The 21,061-nt window shown below is 45.5% G+C and overlaps 1 protein-coding gene across 1 annotated transcript in view; it reads left to right on the top strand.

Moving 5' to 3' along the window:
* HYDIN (HYDIN axonemal central pair apparatus protein) overlaps positions 1-21,061 on the top strand; it is a 363,815-nt gene that overhangs the window by 210,497 nt on the left and 132,257 nt on the right. The window contains exons 22-23 of the mRNA XM_078062394.1: positions 493-636; positions 5,825-6,138. Coding sequence (XP_077918520.1) covers positions 493-636; positions 5,825-6,138 — 458 coding nt within the window. The remainder of the gene's footprint in view (positions 1-492; positions 637-5,824; positions 6,139-21,061) is intronic.

The following is a 21,061-nucleotide window of genomic DNA, read 5'->3' as shown; positions in this document are numbered from 1 at the left end:
AGGAATAATGTACAAGAAATAGTTATGAGCATTTGTCAATATAACAATATATAGCAAATGTATAAATTTTTACAAACTGGATATTTTAAGCATAGAATAAGGAAAATGTTTTGTTCAATATAATGAGGCACGGGTTCTTCTACAAGATATCACTAATTTATTAGATTTTGTTTTATGATACTGGAAACTTCTATAGTAATAATACTATAGAGGCATGGCTTTTATAGGTATTTTTACCCTAGCAGCAAGAGAGTAAGAAATCTAATCTGTGTTTTCTGGCTTATGTAGGATCACTTTTCAGTAGTCCACTACTATAAATTCCAAATGATTTATCTAAATCTGTTCAAGGGTAGGGGGAAGACAGAGAAAGAGACAGAGAGCAAGGAAGGGCAGGGGAAAGCTAATTCTGCTGTTAACAATGAAGATGAGACTTTGGTTGCTAAAGGCTTACTATGTTTATCATAACTCGCGTTCCTCTTTTTCCTCTTGCAGAAACCTAACACTATCCTGGAACCTGATTACCAGCCCTTGGTCATGAAGAACATTTCCACCCTGCCCGTGAATGTGTTACTCTCGACAAGCGGACCCTTCTTTATCTGCGAGACTGATAAATCTCCCCTGCCATTAACTCCGGAGGTAAGTTGACAGAAGTCTGTCCTAACAAGCTCCTAGGAGAGTTGTGTGTGTGACAAAGGAAGAGAATAATGTCAGTATACTACCTAATTTCGGTCCAGACAAATAGAATTCAAGAAATGAAGAGGAAAGAATACAGAAACTTTTAAATGTCATAAACTCCAATGTCAATCAACTGTTATTTAATGGTGTAAGAACTTTGGCTCATTATGATGACCCTTCATTCCTGCCCATTGGAATCTTTAGAAAACAGTGACTTCCCACTAATGATAATAGAGATCTTTTAATTCTACTTTCTCAAATCCGACCAAAGCTCCATATTCTAGGCAAGAGGGAAATAGCTAAAACCCAGTCCCTAGACCAGAGAGCCCATCTCCAGATACTAAGAAATCTGAACTGCGCTGAGGGAAGAGGCTGTGAGCTTACAGAGCCACCAGCCTGACACAGGATGCAGTATTCTCTAAACATCCCTACAAGATCACCCCTGTGATCCTTTGCTGGGCATGAGGACACCAATGGAAATGGCTGGGCCATGGGGCAGGTGGCACTGCAGAGCTGTAGGGAAGGAGTGAAAGAGAAACCAAATCCACACACCATTGTGGTTAGCCTCCCAGTCTAGGGAGACAGCTCATGAGGAAGTGGTATAAAGGAGAAAGAGAGGGCAGGCAGTGATAGTGAGATCTCAGAAGAGGGAGCCTGTGACTGAAGATTTGCTGTGAGCCTAACTCAGGGAGATGGATCTTGGGGGCAGAGAGGGGACAGAGCTGCTTAGTGAGAGGGTTGCAGACAGTTCCCAAATGGTGGCTGTAAACTGCACTACCACACTCCCCTCCCTCACAATTCTTTAGTGGGTTTCTTTCAAGCCTGAGCTGGGAAAAAAACAGCGAAGATCTTTGAATAGAGAAATAAAAGGCAGAAGAGGCAGAAGAACAATGCCAGAAGAAAAACCTACTGCCAGGGAACCTACACAAGGAAGAAGACTGAAAGTATAAATTTTGTTCTCTATAGTCTCAAATAAATGATAGATGATATGGCCTGTCTTTAAAAAACTTAAAGATGAGATACAAGTGTTCTAAGTGGAGACAAAGACTAAACTCACAGAGCAGAGGAGAACAAATAGATGACAAAATGAAAATTCAGACATGAACAGCTTTCTCAGTCTGGGTGGTAGATCAGACCCACTCTCTTGTCCCTCCTGAAACCTTAAGAAAGAAGTAGAAATGTTCTGAAGGAAAGAAGCCCAGAACAATAAAATAAAGGGGGAAGAGGATGGGTATAACTAAATAATGAGAGATTTAAACAAATTCTAGAAGATAGAATGAGGATGGAATGGGTTGACAAAAAGACACAAAAACCTGCATTCTAGAAGATTCTCCAGTGAAATTGCAAAGATGGGGGAGTCATTCAGCCTAAGTAGCCCAAGCTCAAAGGCAGCAAGTGTGAGGAGAGGACTGGAAATAGAGGGATTCCATGTGCACTAGACAGCTGTCCCACCTGACTCCACACAAAAAATATGGGCAGCAGGCTTTTATCCCAAGACCTAAAGAAAAAAAAAAAAAAGATAAATGCTCTTCTCCCAGAGAAATTGATCAAATTGATCAGGGGAAATTTAATGTTTCTAGTGTGAGTTTCGGCCCTTTAGGATAATTCCTGGTGTTTAGGGTATGTCCATCAACTGATCATCCCCTCTCTGCCCAAGGAAGCTGTTCTGTGGACCAGCCCTATGTTACAAATTGAGACATGGCAGCCTCTAGATTGTTAGGATGCCAGGTTGTGTCAGGAACTACTGTTTCTTGTAGTAACTCTTGTAGCATGGTCTGACCTTTCATATGATTTGCATGTGTAACTTTAATAAAAGCATACATATAGTTTAAAAAAATAAAGAGCCCCTACAAATCAACAGGAAAAATACCAACAGCCCAATAGAAAAATAGGCAAAGGAAATGAACAGAGTTCACAGAAAGAAAAACAAAGCAGTTCTTAAACATATGAAAATGTGCTCAACTTTAATCACATTAGAAGAAATGCAAATTAAAATTACCATGAAACACATTTTTTTCCTATCAGATTGGCAAAGGGCAAAAATCAGATAGTGCTCTGCGTTGGGAGGGCATGTGGAAACTCCCAGTGTTGTGGAAGGTATACATCAGAAGGCGATATGGCTACAGCCATCAAAATTTTAAATGCCCATACCCTTTGACTTACTTATTCTACTGCTAGGAATTTACCCTTAAGCTATACAAGATAACATATAGACAAGAATTTTCATTGCAATATTGATTACAAGAGCAAAAGATTGGGAGTCAATTTCCATCAATAGGAGATTGGTTAAATCATTGTTGACAGAATTTTATGATGGAATAAAATGCAGCTACAAGGCAACTCCATATGCACTGATGGGTGATCTCCCAGTGAAAAAAGCAAATTGCAGAACAAGAATGCACAATATGCTATAATATATATAAAAAATATAAAAATACATATATGAACGTGATTTTATATTCATACAATATCTCCACAAGAATAAGCAAGACACTTGTAACCTTGGTTACTTCAGGGGAGGGGAACTAGTTGGCTTGAATAAGAGGTTTAGATTTTTTAAAGTAAGGCCATACCTTGTCCTGGGACAGAACGTTATGGAATATTCAACTGGGAGACATATCTTAGTGAAGTTCCTGGTCTTACTGATAATCAAGGAGTTCTATGGCCTCTAAGCAGAAAAGAAGGGACCCATCAAGGGAGGAGTTTAGACTAACCACGGACTTCTCCATGATAATACTTAATGCCAGATGACAACGGAGCAATGACTTCAGAGTTTTGAGAGAAAGAGCAACCCAGGTACTGTCCTTTGAGTGTAAAGACAACAGACAGACACTCTCAGAACGCGAGGAATCAGTGAACACAGCATGCAGACAACTTGGTGAAAAACCCGTTTGCCAAGAAATACAGCCATTCAGGAGAAGAACCGAATAAGGCACTCAACAATGAAAAACCCTATCAGGGAAAGACTGGTAGGAAGCACTGAGCCCGTTCAGCTGTAGAACTGAGACTACACGACTTTGATGGTTATGACTTGGGAACAAAATGTTTGAAAGCTCTACTTATAAAAAGTAACACTACAGCCAATAAAAACTGGGAGATGCAGGGAGCATAAGAGGGTTGATATTTCCTCCCTTTTTACAGGTGGGCATTGGTAAGCTATTGTCTAAATTGGAACTGCTTAATACTTAACCATCTTTTTTCTTGATCATAAAGGGATAATAATAGTAATTGGCATTTATATACCATACATACACCATGTGCCAGGCACTGCTCTGAACACATCACATAAATATTAACTCATTTCGTCCTCTTAAAAAGAGGTAGGGACTGTTATTACCCCTATTTCACAGATGGAGAAACTGATGTCTAGGAAGGCTAAGCAGCTTTGCTCAAATCCACAGACCTGGTAACTGGCAGAAGCCAGATTTGGACCAAGCAGTCTGGCTCCTGAGTCTATGATTTTAGGATTAATATCTCTTGTGTAAGAATATTTTTTTCAGGTTTTTTTTTTTTTTAGGAAAAACTCAAACATTTTAAAAAATAAATTAGTCTAATTTCATTTTTGTAAAAATTGTATTTATCCATCCATTCTGTCTGGACTAATGTTTAAAAAATATTAACTCTGAGAAATAATATGTGGTGACATTGTAGATGAGTTTCTCCTTTCTCCTCTTTGTGCTTTTACATATAATGCAGACTTCTGCAGATGTGTATCATTTCTACAAAACAACAAAGAGGGGGAAAGCATTTAAGTCAATCTTCGAAGATACTGCAACAGTAGGCATTGCAATCGCAAGTGCTAGACATGGTGCCGTCCGCAAGAATGCGTTCTAGGGGCGCCTGGGTGGCTCAGTCGTTGAGCGTCTGCCTTCGGCTCAGGTCATGATCCCAGGGTCCTGGGATCGAGCCCCGCGTCGGGCTCCCTGCTCGGCGGGAAGCCTGCTTCTCCCTCTCCCACTCCCCCTGCTTGTGTTCCCTCTCGCTATGTCTCTCTCTGTCAAATAAATAAAATCTTTAAAAAAAAAAAAAAAAAAGAATGCGTTCTAAATTGTGCCCCGGCCACCTGCCCAAGTGGCCAGCTGTGTTCTCAGATGGGATTAGCTGGCTGAAGAGTCACTGCCCTCCCTCTGATTCTTGAGTCAGGTGATTGGCTTTAGACACCAAAGCCATCTAATCATGTCACACTGAGGGGCACGCACAGTGAAATACCTGAACCCAAAAACTCCGTGGAGAGGCAGGAGCTCCATAAAACACTCATTCCTGCCTCCGACTGCCTCGGGGCACTGTCTGCAAAACCAGGAGGTGCCTTTCCTGCGGATTAACTGTGGGAATTGAGCAATTCCTGAAAAAGCCAACTGGTAGCCAGGCTTTGTATGGTAAAGTGTTCTAGTGGCCTTGGCATCAAGGAACACCTGGGGATTTGAATCAAAGAGAGAAAAGGATAAACACAATCTACTGAACAAACTCTGTCAAGCTTCCGGGTGTCATTTTAAGTTGAATAGAAAATAGCGGAAAGTAGATAACACTGCGCTTAAGAGTTAGAATTGCAGACATGAGTAAAGAAATTAAATTGCTCATCCCTTTCTGGGTCACCCGCTCCAGAGCCCCTCCCCCAGGCTTTAAAAGCCTTTTAAAAAATTCTTAAGCAACGGATTTTTCCCACTTGTCTAGGAAGAGCATTTTACAATCTAATTTATTTTCAGTTAAGAGTATTTTAAATAGTTATTCATTGCAGACTTTCCCTTTTGCAACTCCTCAATCCTTATAACTTCACAACTATTACCAAAATCCCTTCCTTCAAATGATTCCTGTCCAGATTTTCCTTGCTTTCATTTTCAACTAATAAAATGTATGTGTGTGTGCATATATGTATATAAAATATCTATAGTTATCGATACAGTATAGAATCTATATAGATTTAGATATACTAGCTATTTGATTATGCATAAGTATGAATATATAATTATGGACCAAAGAAGTGTGGATATATATGTATTTTATACTAACCTGTGTATATATATATGTGCGTGCATCTGCATGTGTGTAGGTACATAAATACATATAAATCACTTTGGTTGTCGTGTTTCAGGGATCAGGTTAGAAATGCACAGTACAAAGGTTAGTAATTCCCCCATTATCTTGTTTGTAGCCTATTAAACTGGAGATTGATGGAGAAAAAAACTTGCTGGTCAAATTTGACCCTTCCTACAGAAATGATTTGAACAACTGGGTGGCAGAAGAAATTCTAGCAATCAAGTACATGGAGCACCCTCAAGTAGATAGCCTGAACCTGCGTGGAGAAGTGAACTACCCCAACCTCAGCTTTGAGACCATGGAGCTGGATTTTGGCTGTATCCTGAATGATACCGAGGTGATCCGATACATAACAATTACCAACTGCAGCCCCTTGGTGGTGAAGTTCCACTGGTTCTTCCTGGTGGACAACGAGGAAAATCAGATAAGGTACCACCTGCCCAGCAGTCCCTCAGAGCTCTTCTCTGCTGGTCATTTTCCTCTCCTTTTGGCTTTGCACTAGGTTTCCTGAATTCTGTGTGCTGGTCTTTCACACTTCAGTTCCAACAACTGATTATTGACAGGAAGAACAAAGGGCCTCAAATCATGGTTCATCCTAGATTTTCAAATGGGGAAACCAGATGAAACATCTTTGAGAGCCCCTATTACCCCCAGATTAGCAGCTCAATATCCATAAGCCTGCTTTAATTTTGAATTGAGTGGCTGGATCATTAGAAATTTGTCACTAAAAAATGAAGTCTTTATAGCGTTTTCTTAAGCATTTCAAACTCAAAGCACGAATCGAGGATTCCAATACATTGAGTCTGTGCTGCACTGAGCTCCATGCCCTGCATATTTCAGTGAGTTCGAGTCTACCCCATATACACACGCATGTCCACGCAGACGTATATATCTGCACAAAGCAGTGGGAGGTGGTGAGTGCTGAAAGAGGAAAGCCGTCTTCACAATATTTGGATTTAGAAGTGTCTCTCTGTTCAATTAAAAGCTAAATCCAAATTTAATTTGGAAAACACTCCTTAAAAAAATATAAACAGCCTGTTTCGGGCCTTAGGAACATTTTCTTGGGGAGTCCAAAGCCTCACTGGCGACCAGGACAAACGGGCTTCTGTGTATCTCGCTCTTGGATGTTTGGCCAGCTCTGTGTTCAGCCCCTGAATGTGCAGTAGCCACTCTGAATAGGGAAGGCTCATGTTGTTTCCTCAGCTCGACGGTACTTCCCGAATGCAACCCTCATCTTGTAGATGACAGCCAGCTTTTCCCTTCCCTTGCTTGTTACCATGGTAACCACGGCTTGCTCTGGATGTCTTTCAGAGACATCTAGTGATGACCCAGAGTAGCCCTGAAGCCGGGCCGGGGCCCGAACGACAGAGCCTGCTCATTAGATGCCAAGGACTGTTTCGGTTTGGGATGAAATCAGCCAGCCTGACCTAATGAGCTTTGAATACCAGATTCTGTGAAGTTATTTTGATGTAACATAGCTACACGAGTTTATTCTATCCGGGAGCCAGGGACATGCTTTGTTTATTTTTCATTTTTGAGAGGCCATTTCCGTAATTAAAATAATGGCTTTTGAAAATATACTTGGCCAATACTGGAGATGATGCACTTAATTTTTCATTGGTTTAAGCATCTTTTTAACCATTTTCCCCGTCTTCAGGATCTTCCTATATCTCGATATCGAACCTCTGCTTATAATTCATTTGTTCACTCATTCACTCATTCACTCAGAGAGTCATTCAGAAAACATTTGACAAGTGACTCTTATGCATCAGACAATGTGTGAGGCGTCAGGGATATAAAAGTGAGTAAGACTTTATCCCTGGCCTGAGGCTTTTGGGGAAGCAGAGGGAACATGTGATAACACCAGGCTCTGAGGAAGGACAGAGCAGGGATGACAGCTCAGAAGAATCCAGGAAGACTGCCCTGATAAGCACAGTTCAGTGTCTCCGGTGGAGCAACGAGGAAACACTCTACCTAACAGGAATAGCATGTTTATGTTAGTTAGGATTCATGGATTCCATTCTGTCACAAGTGACAGGAAACCTGACCCCAAACAAAAACAAAAAGGAAAGGACATTGACTGGCTCCTACAACTCGAAAGTCCAGATTCACTCTGGCTTCCGGCCCAGCTTAAAGCGAGCCTCAAACAGTGTCACCAGAGCCAGGGGCCCCGTCTTTCAGCTCTGCCCTCTCTCGTGTGTTAGCCAAGTTTTCAGGTCCGCTTTTCTCCCATGGTCCCCACATGGCTGCCAGCACTCCTGGGGCTGCATCCTTGCAGATCTGAGCTCCCAGAAGGGAACATTAGGCCTTGTACCAGAACTCTCTGGAGATTCACTCTGATCAGACCAGTTCAGTCCCATTGCCTCTCCCCTCCCCAAGTCAGTGGCTCAGTGGAGATCAAAGTGCTGATCAGCGTTGTCTGGGCCACCTGCCCCACACCAAGGGCTGCCGTGGTGACCTCAGAACCCCGTGGACTGAATGGGGTGGGAGTAGGGCAGATCTCCCGACAAGAGCTGACATGTGGGAGGATGAAGGCTGGGAGGGCGAGGATGCACGTACCAGTGTCCAGAGAGGGCCCGTCAGTGTGGCCATAGCACAGACTTCACTGGCCGGGGAGAAGCCAGGGAGAAGTCTAGGGTGTAGCTTGGCAGCCGTATGTGAGAGGCCTGGTGCCTGAGGTAAGGAGTTTAGACTCTTGGAAGCAGTGGGGAGATTTGTAAACCAGAGGCGACAAAGTCTGCTTTTTTTTTTTTTCTTCAGAAAGATAACTCAGCCTCATTCAACATGGCTACCCAACCTCTCCTTCCAAACACCTGCCTTTCTTGCTTTGAATAACACTGCACTCTCCTGCTTTCCTGCTTATCCCCTCAACCTTCCACCCCTTCTCAGCCCTGGGCCAGGAACAGGTGCACTGTGTGTGGGATGCAGGGCTCCTCCTAGGCCCCTGCTCTTCTTGTAATGGCAGCTAATGCCTGTCACTGAGGCTTCTGACTGTCTCCACCTAGACCCTCTGCTGAGTCCCAAGGGCTTCTTCTTGACATCTCCTCTTGGATGTTTCCCAGGTGACTCATGTCCAACATGGCCCGTGCCAAACTCGGGCTCTTCCCCAGCCCCCTCCCTGCCTCTCCTCCAGGGCCCCCTGTCCCCAAGAATGACAGCGTTGTCCTGAGAGGCATCTAGATTCCTTCCCATCCCTGATCTCACTCAGTAAACCCATCACCAAGTGCTACCTATTCTGCCTTCTAAAACCTCCTCATTCCCATTTCTGTGGTGATTACCCTAATTCAAGTCACCATCCTCTCTTGCCTGGACCATTTTGGTGCCCCCAGCCGGGCTCCATCATCCACCCAGGTAACCAAGTGATGAACAGGTCACTGCCCTGATTTTCAGCCTTCAGTGAGCACCATGCTTCTCAGGATGAAGTACAAAATACCTACTGTGCTCAGTAAGGCTCAGCGTGGGCTGTCCCTGTGTTTCTCCCCAGTTTCTTCTCACTTCACTCTGCCCTTACCATGCTGGCCCCTTTCCCGTCCAGTGCTGTTCCTGTCTAAGCCTGCACTCTCTGCTGGAAGCTCTTCCCACGTCCCACCTTACCACCCTCTGCTCTCTTGTCAAGTCTCAGCCCCAGTGTACTTCCCCGGGAAGCTGTCTGGAGACCCTTCCCTACCTGGCCTCCCCTACCATGGGCCCTGGTAGCCCATCTCCTTTGGGACACATCACACTTGTAATTATGGCTCAGTGTCCAACGTCCCGGCTGGCTCTTCATCCCCTTGAGGCCAGGGAGCTCATCTGTCCTGTCACCTCTGGATCCCAGAGCCCAGCACAGAGTAGGTCCTCAAAAGGCATTTTCTAATTTGTAACTGCTCCCCCCGCCCTGGGTATTTGTGGCGAGGGAGAATCATTTCATCACTGATTAAAGATTCTTTTCTGTCGGCTTCTTGGCACCTGTCAAATGGAAAGGTTCAAGGTATAAATGTCACCTTGATTAGAAATAAAAAAATGCCACTTGCCTTTCAGACAGGCTTTCTCTGTAGACAGTCAGAAAAACATAAACCACTCATTGGCTAAAGGTCACTTTTATCTGGTATACCAACCCTAACCTTTCTTTTCCAATTAGAATTCTCCTAAGCCTTACCGTTAGTAAGAGAAACCGAAGCATGAAAGAGGCTTTTCTTTTTCTTTTATTAGGGCTGGATATGAGGATGTGCAGCCACTCTCACCATCTTTCCCTGTCACAGCACACACGCATTTGCTGTGTGTGCACACGTGTGTATACACACGCATGTGTGCATGGGTGTGACTTTGTAGGCATTTCTGACTGGGCCATTTAAAGCATCTCTCTTGTTCGAGCATTTTTTTTTTTTTTCTGAGTTGGCCCTCATTTCACATAAAAGAACAAAGACAGAAGCAAAATGGACAAGCATGCTAAGAAAGCACTCCCTAAGAGGAAAGCCGGTCATTGTCTTAGACACTTATCCACGTGAGTTCACGTGCATGACTGGGTTCGGGACTGACTTTGGGAGCTGACGGGCCAGGCTGTGCGTACGTACACATGTCATGAGGAAGCCGGGGTGAAAGATACGGTGCGGGTATGTCTGCTGGCAAAAGCCAGCACTGTAGGAACGTGTCCCTTCTTGGGTCTGTCTCTTTGGCGTGACAGCTCAGCTGGTCGAGAACATGATGCTTCACGGCATCTGCGTGGAAGAGACACACAGGCAGCCCACACGTGAAGCAGCCTTTACCCCTAGGAGGCCAGAGAGATGCTAGCTCAGCTGGCACCTCTGCCCCAGCTCAGGGCCACAAAGTTGAGGTGATGCTAGAACTTAGAGCACGTGGCCAAGTGGTCTCCAAGGACAGTGTGGCCTTTTTAAAAAAATTTATTATTTTTTTATTTAAATTCAATTAATTAACATATAGCGTATTATTAGTTTCAGAGGTAGAGTTCAGTGATTCATCAGTCTTATACCCAGTGCTCATTACATCACATGCCCTCCTTAATGTCCATCACCCAGCCACCCCATCCCTCCACTCCCCTCCCCTCCAGCAACCCTCAGTTGGTTTCCTAGAGTTAAGGGTCTTTTATGGTTTGTCTCCCTCTCTGGTTTCATCTTGTTTCATTTTTCCCTCCCTTCGCCTATGGTCCTCTGTTTTGTTTCTTAAATCCCACATATCAGTGAAATCATATGTTCGTTGTCTTTCTCTGGTTGACTTATTTCACTTAGCATAATACCCTCTAGGTCCATCCTCGTCATTGCAAATGGCAAGATTTCATTTTTTGACGGCTGAGTAGTATTCCATTGTGTATATATACCACCTCTTCTTTATCCGTTCATCTGTCGATGGACATCTCAGCTCTTTCCACAGTTTGGCTATTGTGGACATTGCTGCTATAAACATTGGGGCGCATCTGCCCCTTTGAATTATTACCTTTATATCTTTGTGGTAAATGCCTAGTAGTGCGATTGCTGGGTCATTGGGTAGCTCTATTTTCAACTTTTTTAGGAACTTCCATTCTGTTTTCCAGAGTGGCTGCACCAGCTTGCATTCCCACCAACAGTGTAAGAGGGTTCCCCTTTCTCCAGTGTGGCCTTTTTGTTTCCAAATCAGATTATAGATAAATCAAGCACAGGGGCCTGAGGGCACCCAGCCCTGCAGCAAAGGAACACATGTTGTTCTCACGTTGATTTTTCTGTGATGAGCATCAGTTGTCTGACATTGTGATTGGACGAGGAGGGTGGAAGGACTGAGGAGGGAAGGTAGGGGAAGCCTCGTTTCTGGATGCTTCCATCTGTCTCTGCATCATTCCTCAATTTCTGTTGCCCCCAAAGTGGAACTTTTCTTAAGACATGATATATTGGTGGTTGTTGAGGTCCTGGGCTGTGGAGTCGGACATAGCTGGTTAGCATCCGGGCTCTGTCCTCCTGGCCATATGACCCCGTGCTCTGGTTTACGTCCCCATAAAGTATGGATAATGCAGACAGCTGAAGGAGCTGTCATGAGGATTGAATGAGATGTGTCTAGAAGCACATGTGTCACTGAGATAAAAAAGAAAATCTGAAACTGGTGGCTGTCTTTTGGCTCAAAGGGTCCATTCCTCTCCTTCATTCCTTCATACCAAGTGCCGCTAAGTGAAGCACTCCCCGGGACCCTAAAGTTTTGGAGCTACAGGGTCCTTAGACACCAAGATGACGGACCTAGAGCCCTCTCTTTCAGACAAAGGTAGAAAATCCTTTTCCTGTGCCAGGCTGCATTCACCAAGGCTGGAGCCAGGCCGCCCGGTGCACCTCCCTGTCCTCCCCACCACGCCTCCCCACAGCCAGGTTCTTTAGTTTTCTTTCGAAACAAAAACAGCTTTATTGATTGCATGGGGGCAGGCCCGGGGTATCCTCGTGTCCAGCTGTCCCAAGCTGCTCAGTGTGCTGGCCAAGAGCCTGGACTCTGAGGATCCTCCTGCTCAGCTGCCTGCCCCATGTGACCTTGGACTCCCCTACCTGCAGAGTTCTTGGAGCTGTGCCTGTCATGTAATACGTGCTGGGTAAATGCCAGCCCTGACAGGTACTCCTTTATTGAGGAAACCGAGGAGGCTAATGTTAATTAATGTTCATTAATTAGATGTTAATACCAGACCATGTTTGAGAAGCAGCATCCCAGGGGCGGCTTTGAGACATTTTCTCCTGAAATCAGTCTGAAGCCTGAGGGCTGCAGGTGCCTCTCGCTGCCTGAGCTTCAGTCCCTTCCATAAATATCCCTATCTGTTCCCTGCATGCCTCAGAATGCCTGAAGCTCCTGCACTCACATTTTTTTCTTTTCCACCTCCCAGAGAAGTTTGGATAGCGATAAAAGCAAGCAGGGAGCCCTGGCACAGGAGGAAATGCAGCTCTGATGAGGGAGCTGAAGGGGCCAGAGTGGGGACAGAAGCAGTGGCCACAGCTGGCCTTGGGCACAATGCCGAGTCAAGCTCGAAGCCCCTCCAGGCCCCTTTCTTCCTTAACTCTCTTCAACCTGTGTCTGAGCCAGGATGATTTCACAGCCCAAGGAATGAAGCCAGTGGGAATGGGGGCTATCCTCCTCCTGCCCCCTCTCCCCGTATTAGTTTCTTGTTACTCCTCAAATCATCATAAACTGAGTGGCTTAAAACAAAGTAAAGTTATTCTCTTCCCATTCTGGAGGTCAAAAGTCTGAATCCACTTCCCTAAGCCAAGTGTGGACACGACCATCCTCCCTCTGCTCCCTCCAGAGGCTCTAGGGAAAACCTAGGAAAATCCCCTTCTTGCCTCTTCTAGCTTCTAGAGCCACATTCCTGGCATTCCTTGGTTCCTGGCCCCTTCCTCCATCCTCAAAGCACACAGCATAGTGTCTTCCCATCATTCTGCCTCTGCTGAGATCCCCACATCCCCCTCTCTTTTCTCTGCAGTAGCATCACGCTCCGCCACCCTCTTGTAAGGACACCTGTGATTCTATCATTGGCCTCACCCAGATCCATCTCCCCCATCTCAAGACTTTAACTTAATCACATCTGCACAGTCCCTCTTTTGCCATGTAAGGAAACATTCACAGGTTATGGGGGTTCCAACAGGGACATGTGGAGGATGCCCATTATTCAACCTACCAGACACCCCAACCTTGCCAGCACCAAGTGCTTATGCTCCCTCCACTCTCTGCCAGTCCAAATTGGCTTCTAAAAATGGATTTTCAATACTGATGACTTTATAATGCCATAAGGAACTTTTGGGTTCTCATTTATAGCAAACGGGACTCTAACTTAAAAAAAAAAAAAAAAAAGCGTTGGCTCATGTAACGGAAAGTGTCCAGGTGTAGGCTTCAGGCACAGCTTGAGCCAAGGTCAGGCAATGTCACCCGTACCCCCTGTCTCCCCCACCCTCTCTTCGCTCTGCCCTCTGCTGTGTCAGCTCCGTTCCCGGGCAGGTCCTGCACGCACACTTGCGAGATGACTCAGAAGCTCCAGCAGCTCCAGCTCTCACATGCCAGGTTCAAGTCCAGGGAAAAGAGGTAGAGACTCTTTCTCTGAAATAAGCGCCGGCAAACGTTTTGCTGCAACTCACTGGCTCTGGTTAGTTCCTGTGTCCATTCCTCAGCTAAGGCCTGAGGAACCCAGTGCTGCCCCAGAGCTAGGCTGCAAGTGAGAGACAGGCTAATTGCCAGAGGGGAACGTAAGGCACCTAAGCCGAGAAAGGGAGGCTGGATCCCAGGTCGCAAAGAGCGAAGACACCCACCACAATGACCGATCAGATCCCTTGTGTTTCCCTGGTGAGTCCCAAGCCAAAGAAATGGGCGTCTGATTATGAAATTTGGCACCAGCTTCTCCGAAGGCCATCTGAGGGACCTTACCAGTGCCCCAGGGACATGGTCAGCTGCTAGGCCCCTCAGACACGGGAAAGCAACTCACGATGAGGCCTCTGTGCCTATTCCCAGCCCCACTGCCCTGTCACCATGGAGCACAGAGCTCCAGCTTCGTAGGCACCTTCACCTTTTCTCCTTCTGCAGCTTTGACCTTTCATATGAACGATAACATCCCCATCTTTGAAACCTTAGGATCAGACCACCAATACAGTGAACAAATCTGTATCTTTACTATGAGAAAAACCTCTTTTAGCAGCCTTCCAGAGCGAAATATGTCTCCTGTAGCAATTATTTCCTGTAGACAATTGTGTAGGGCCAAATCTTAAATGCATGAGAGGAAGATTCTGTAATTTTGACCATAAAAGTAACTATAATTGTGTGCTTATCATGTGCCAGCCACAATTCTAACGCCATTACGTATCTTAGCTCATGTCACACAGCAGTCCTGGGAAGTATTAATATTCTCCCCTTGAAACTGAGCCCACACAATGGACCCAGATTCCAGGTGTGCACTGAGTGCAAAGCCCTTGCCTTAACCGCTGTCTTTACTGACATATCAAAGAATATTTTTCTATATATTCTATTACTATATATCCGTCTTTCAATTCAGTGAACCTTTTGTGAATACTCTATCCACACATTGTGCTAGGTGCTGTGGAGATGCAAAGATAAATGAGACCCATCCCTGTCCATATTAATTTATAAACCACTGGTTGTGGTGGTGGTGGTTTTAGTATTTGCCCGATTCATTCTTGCATGTTCTCATCCCCGCTCACCATCAAAACACATGAAAACATGTGTGCTGAGAAGTGGAGAGGCAGCTTGTGGGGCCCAGGCACCTCCCTGCACCTCAAAAGCCAGGAACCCAAACTGGCTCTTCCTTCTTGTGCTTCACAGTGTGTAACCAGAGAACCACTGCAGAACCTCACTTTAAAACCTTTTGTTTTGATTTTTCACAATGTTTGAAGGATGCCATATTGGCCTCTAAGAATCAGGTTAGCCTGAGCAAGAAGTAACAGCAGAGCTTGACAGCAGTCAAGTTGGAGTAACTGTTGGGTTGGTGTCAGGAGAAAGAATGGGAAGGAGAAATTGACAAGTGAGATCCCCAATATGAGCTAAATGTATAAGTTGTGGTACCAAGGACCTCAGTAATGTGAGAACTGTCGTGGTCTGTAGGCAGGTGAGAGGTATTTTAGAGGAGGACCGAATAGGACTTGCTGAGGGGCTGGATATGAGGGGGAAGAAAAGGGTCTATCAAGGTTGGTGCCTGGATTTTCGGTTCAAGGAACTAGGTAGGTTGGTGATAGTGCTGTTGGGTGAGGAGAGGAACAGTCCAGATTTGGTGGTAGAAGAGAAAGAGGGTCTGGGACTGGACACGATGACGATAAAGCTCCGTGAATATGTACCCCCCCCCCACCACAGAGCAAGAATCGGTGTAGGAGTTGAGCTCCGTCAGCACAACCTGGTGAGTAGCCGGGGGCTATATGACACCAAGTGAACAATAGAAATAGTTTCCAGTGAACAGGACTTCACGGATGCGTTTAAAAAAAAATAACAGATTTGTAAATCTCTGTCATAGACACTTAGCTCCTCACAACACATTTACAGATGGCCCTTAGCCCCATCTGTTCATTTAAGAACTTCTGGCAGAAACAGGGGATGGCAAAGATGAGGATGGAAATCTGAGTTCTTCTCAGTCCAGTGACAACATGGAAGGAGTTTGCGGGATGTGCAGTTTTGTCTTCTTTGGTCTATCTTCTTTCCACCCTGCAGATGAGGTGCTGGGGATATCAGGATAATGTGCTTTCTCAGGTTAGCATTCTGTGATTCGAGGAGGCCCAAGAAGGGGACTCTGATTGGAAGAGTAGGCAAAATTAGAGGACTCGGCAAAGAAGGCTGAGAAAGAAGGGAGTGGCCACATAAACCAAGAAAAGGGAATTTGTTTTTAAATGGCAGGGAAACAGTTCCATTTCCAGTAACACAGTGGGCTAAAATGCCAATTTAAATATATATATATTTTTTAATTTCAAGGTATGGATAAGCTAACAGGAATTCCCACAGAGAAAGTTCCAAGGAACATTGAGTGTTTATATTAGTGTGCTATTTTATGTTAGTTTGCTAGTTTACCTCAGACTGGAAGGCTAAAACAACAGAAATGCATTTTCTCACAGTTCTGGAAGCTAGAAACCTGAGATCAAAGTGTTGGCAGGGTTGGTTCCTTCTGGGGGCCATGAGGGAATGATCCGTTCTAGGCCCTCTTCTTGGCCTGGAGATGACGGCTTCCCCTTGTGCCTTCCCTCCATACGTGTCTGTGGCCAAATTTCCAAATTTTATAATAATAAAGCAAATGTTGCATCACCCCCATTATAAATGTGTGACATTCTTAGTAAATTTGAAGCCCCTAGTGAAAGAGAACAGCATGAGGTCAGCCCCCAGCTGACCTGCTTATACTCCATGGTGATGCCCCTAGAAGCTTCCCACGCCTCCCTCATCAGGCCGCCGATGGCCCATCCACCTAGAATCTCCTCTCCTGCTATGATGGGCCAGAGAATTCATCTGTCCAGGGGGTCAGATTAACCTCTGGGACTGATGGGAAGACTGTAGCCATCTCTCAAGTCTGAGCTTCCAGAAACAAGTTCCTTTGTAGTGGGCCCGCAAGAGATCAAGACCAAACCTTTGAAGGAGACCTTTGAAGAGGGTGGGCCTTTTGCTCATTTCGTATTTAACTTGAAGGTGATCACCGGAAGGGATCGTATCATCTACTTCTGTTTCCAGTCGGTTCATCCAATTTCCTGAGATACCACGTCTGTTACCCCATGAAGAAATGAACTGAGCTGTTTTTCATTTCAGTTTTGAGTGTAATGAAACTTTTCATCCTACTTTAATGTTGTTACAGAAGAATTCTAGGCACCTTATTATAGATTCATTCTTTTTAAGGCATTTTCCCGGTGTCTCCAGCACCAGTGGAGGGTACTGGCCTCGTAGATATTCAGTGTGAGCGAAGCTGGCTTCTAAAGAAATCAGTGGAAAGCATCAGTGCATATTTGAACCTGAGTTAGGGTTATGTCTGCTTGGTTCATTTAGTGATCTGATTCTTAAAAAGAGTCTGTTTGATTTATCTGTGTGTTCATATTAATTAAAATCCCCCAAAGCTAGCTACATCTACTGAAGACCAGACATTAAAAGAAATGAACTTGAAAAAACCATCCTGTTTTGAAAGTATTTCTAAAGGGCTTTGAAACTGATTACAAGGGAGATTTCACAGCCTACCTGTTTGGCCGTCTTTCGAAGAGTATGTAGCAGTGGGGACACCTTCTGGAGCTTTTATAGAAGTGGCCATTTCTCACAGAAATCCCTCTGGAGAGCTTCATGGAGATTCTGGGTACATTCCTCCACTACTCACCTTGCAACAAAACTCTTTGTGGGAAGTCATTTCAAGGCAAGGTCAGCTGTGGCTTGCTTTTCCTTACCTAGATTACAATCAGGATGGAGCCCTCATCGTCAAAAAAAAAAAAAAAAGGTTCTAGACAATACACTGTATGTTCTTTATGTTGTGGCTTCCAGTTACCCCTAAAGTGAAAAGTCCTGCAAGTCACTGCCATGGGCCTGGCGTGGCAGAAGTAACCAAGGAGAAGCCCTTACCTGTTAAGGAGGTAGACCACCCAGCAAAGTTGGTTAAGAGTGCGAGCTTTGGCGCCAGGCTAACTTATCTCAGCCACTTACTAGCTCTCTGAGCTTCAGTTTTGTCATCTGAAGACCAAGGACCATCGCGGTACCTCCCTCATCGAGCTGTTGTGAAGATTTAATTAGGCAGTCCTTATTGAGTGTTTCAAATAGTACCTGGTAGAGAGTAAGTGATGAGTAGTGTTGGCTGCAGGTACTTACCTCGGGCCTGTTGTAGTCTGTTTGGACTGCTATAACAAAATAGCAGAGACTGGGTGGTTTTCAAGCAACACATATCCATCTCCCACAGTTCTGGAAGCTGAGAAGTCCAGATAGGTAGAGTCCACAGGTAGACTTGGTGTCTGTCTGGTGAGAAGTGCTTCCTGGTTCACAGATGGTGTCTTTCTGCTGTATGTTCACAGGTGGAAGGGCCGAGCTAGCTCTGTGGGCTCTCCTGGATAAGGGCATAAATCCCAATCATGAAGGCTCCGCCCTCATGGCCTAATCACCTCTCAGAGGTCCCACCTCCTAATACCATCATCTTCCAGGTTAGGATCCCAATATATGAAATCTGGGGGGACACAAACATTCAGACCATAGCATGGCTCTTGTTTGACCACCAGTTTTTATGACCTTCTTGCCACCATCTTCTTTGTCCATGGTTCTTAGCCTTGAGTGCACAGCAGAATCATGTTGGAAGCTTTTAAATATCCCGACTCCAAGTAAATCAGAATGTCTGCAGTCGGGACTCAGGCATCAGTTGATCTTACAGTTCAGCAGGTGATTCCAATGGACAGCTGCAGGGAGAACCACTGTTCTAGAAGCTCCAATTGCAACTCCTTTGGGGAACCTTTAAAAATATGATTTTATCCCCCAAAGTTCTGGGTAACTTGAATTTCAGCTAATCAGTGATGTGCCACCAACTTCCCCCTTAGCATAGGTGACCATTTGGAAGCATTCTGGGACATAATCAAGTCAAAGGGCTAAGGCAGGCTGCTTTCATAATGGGTATGTGTCTGCAGTTTGCTTACCTTTCTCATGTGGCAGAGCTGGGACGAGCTGGTAGGGAAGGCACTGAGCCAGCCCCATCTGTCATTTGCTTCCCAACGTGGGAGGTTCAGCAACTGTAAGACCACAAAGCCAGGCAATAAATAAGGAAACGTGGCTGGGACTTTGTGCCTAGAGGGGCTCAGGAATTTGCCTACTTTTAACATGACTTAAAGCAATGATTATAGTCTCCACTTAGAGATAGAAAACAGGGGCCGATCTAATCTGGAGCAGGTTTGTGATGAGTGGAGGTAGAGGAAGGGAGGGAATTCATCTGAATCCCAGCAATGAAGGTGTTCCCCGCTTAGCCCCAGCGCAGGAGCAGCTCAGGGCATTGGACTTTTACCCCGACTCAGGCACCCTGCTGAGTGTTCTGCATATTAAGCCTCAAGCAATCAGGTGAGGAGGACTCTATCACCAACACAGTACCCAAATCACATAGTGTGTGAATGGGGAAGCCAGAGTTCAAACCCAGGCTGTCTAACCACCCCCGCCCCGGCCTTGAACTGAACCACTGTGCACTCTGCATGTCTGGCCATCAGAGCACTTGTATCCTGAATGATACCCATTCCTATGTCTCTGACTCCGACCCACTGGCCTCTGAGTCCCTTGAAGCAAGATTTGGCCTTCTTATCTTTGGAATCATATAATGCTGCGGTCGTCTCCCTAGAAACAGAGCCTGAGATGGTGATTCTTGGGCAGGTGCTTTATCAAGGGAGGCTCTCCAGAGAAACTGTAAGAGAGTAAGAAAAATGAGACAGGGTGACGGGAGAACTAGGGGATCTGCCTGGCCCCATGGGGAGCTCTGGGGCGTAAATTGCCTCTGAGTTTGTTGCACGTAGAGCCCTCACTCTCATCTAGCCATCCTGGCCTGCAGTTTGCACCCTAAGGGGAGGGAGGGCATAACCTTCCAGGCAACTCCCACTGAGCCCGAGAAAGGGGCAGCCAGCACCCAGAGCACCTAGTGAATGGGTGCATCGTCCTGGTGAAAGAGATCTAAGCAGTATGCCAACTGCAACTGCTACAGCAGTTATTTTAAATTTATATATACAGGATATGAGCCAAACAAACACCTTTTTTCCAGCCAGTGGTGGTTTTCACCCTTCCTAGGGACACTCCCAGAATCCAGGTGCAATGAATCATTGGATTAGAAGTCACTGTGTCTACTGCAAGGCTGTTCCCCACCCCACACACGCCCCCCCACTCCACCCCGAGACCCAGGCTGCCTGTTCCAACGCTAGCACATAACCAACACACACCGTTCGGTCTCCACATATCATCTGAACCACGGCACAACGTCTTAACAGCAACACAAGCGTGTTCGGGGGCATTATTAGGATGCGGCCCTACTTCCAGTGAAGGAAGAACAGCAAACAAGACTGGTGAACTTTTTAAATCTGCAGCACAAAAGAGGGTATTGATCCTAACTTACCCAAGAGTCGAAAATAAAATAGGAGGAGGGAACTGCTGGGCCCAAACCAGTGTGATCGACAGACAGGGTGTCCGACGTTCACGTGATCTGTCACAGCTAAAGGGAGGGGTTCTTCCCTGGATGCTCTGGGGACGCTAATATGGGGAGCTCTGGAATCGGAGCAATACTGATTTTCCTTGTTTGCTACGTACTCTCTCTTAAAAATAACTGAACTTAATCCTGTCGGGGTCAGCATAACAGGAAAGTAATCATCGGGTCCTGAGGGTACAATGAAATCTGATCCCCCCAAACCACCAACATTCTATTTCAATTTTTTGGAGCAGGTTTTTTATGTGAATGGTAACTTAAAGCCTTCATTATGACAGAGGTTTCACATTCTCCTGGGTCTCCATCTGTTAGCAGTAGGGCTGCTCTCCCAGTCTCCTTTGTCTCCTCTCACCTCCAGTTGTTCAGGTATCATGATCAGCGGAGGTGTTGTTTTTCCTCAGGCCTGCGGATACGCCACAGCTCTGAAGTTTTCCTCTACAGATATTCCCATAGGCTTTTTTTTTTTTTTTTTTTTTCCATTCATCACAACATCCCAGGAGTGTGCACATGTTGGATGAGAGAGTGCTGTTATGTGGGGCAGCTCAGCAGAGTCTCCCCAGGCGTCTCCGCTGACCTGCGGTGATTTAGTGAGTGCTCCAAATCGTCCTCTGCTGATTTGCACTGTCCCTAGCTGGGGAGGCTGAGTGATAGCCTCCTATTAATTATCAGCTCCAGTCCTTGGCCATCTTGTTGCCATTCCTACCCACCGTGGGTCCTAAATCTGGCTGTATATTAGAATCACCTGGGAATGCTGTTAAAAAT

The sequence above is a fragment of the Halichoerus grypus genome, chromosome 15 (assembly GCF_964656455.1).
Source record: "Halichoerus grypus chromosome 15, mHalGry1.hap1.1, whole genome shotgun sequence".
In the NCBI taxonomy this organism is placed as follows: domain Eukaryota; kingdom Metazoa; phylum Chordata; class Mammalia; order Carnivora; family Phocidae; genus Halichoerus; species Halichoerus grypus.
Note: the sequence above shows the minus strand (reverse complement) of the source record. Positions and strands in the feature narration are given on the sequence as shown.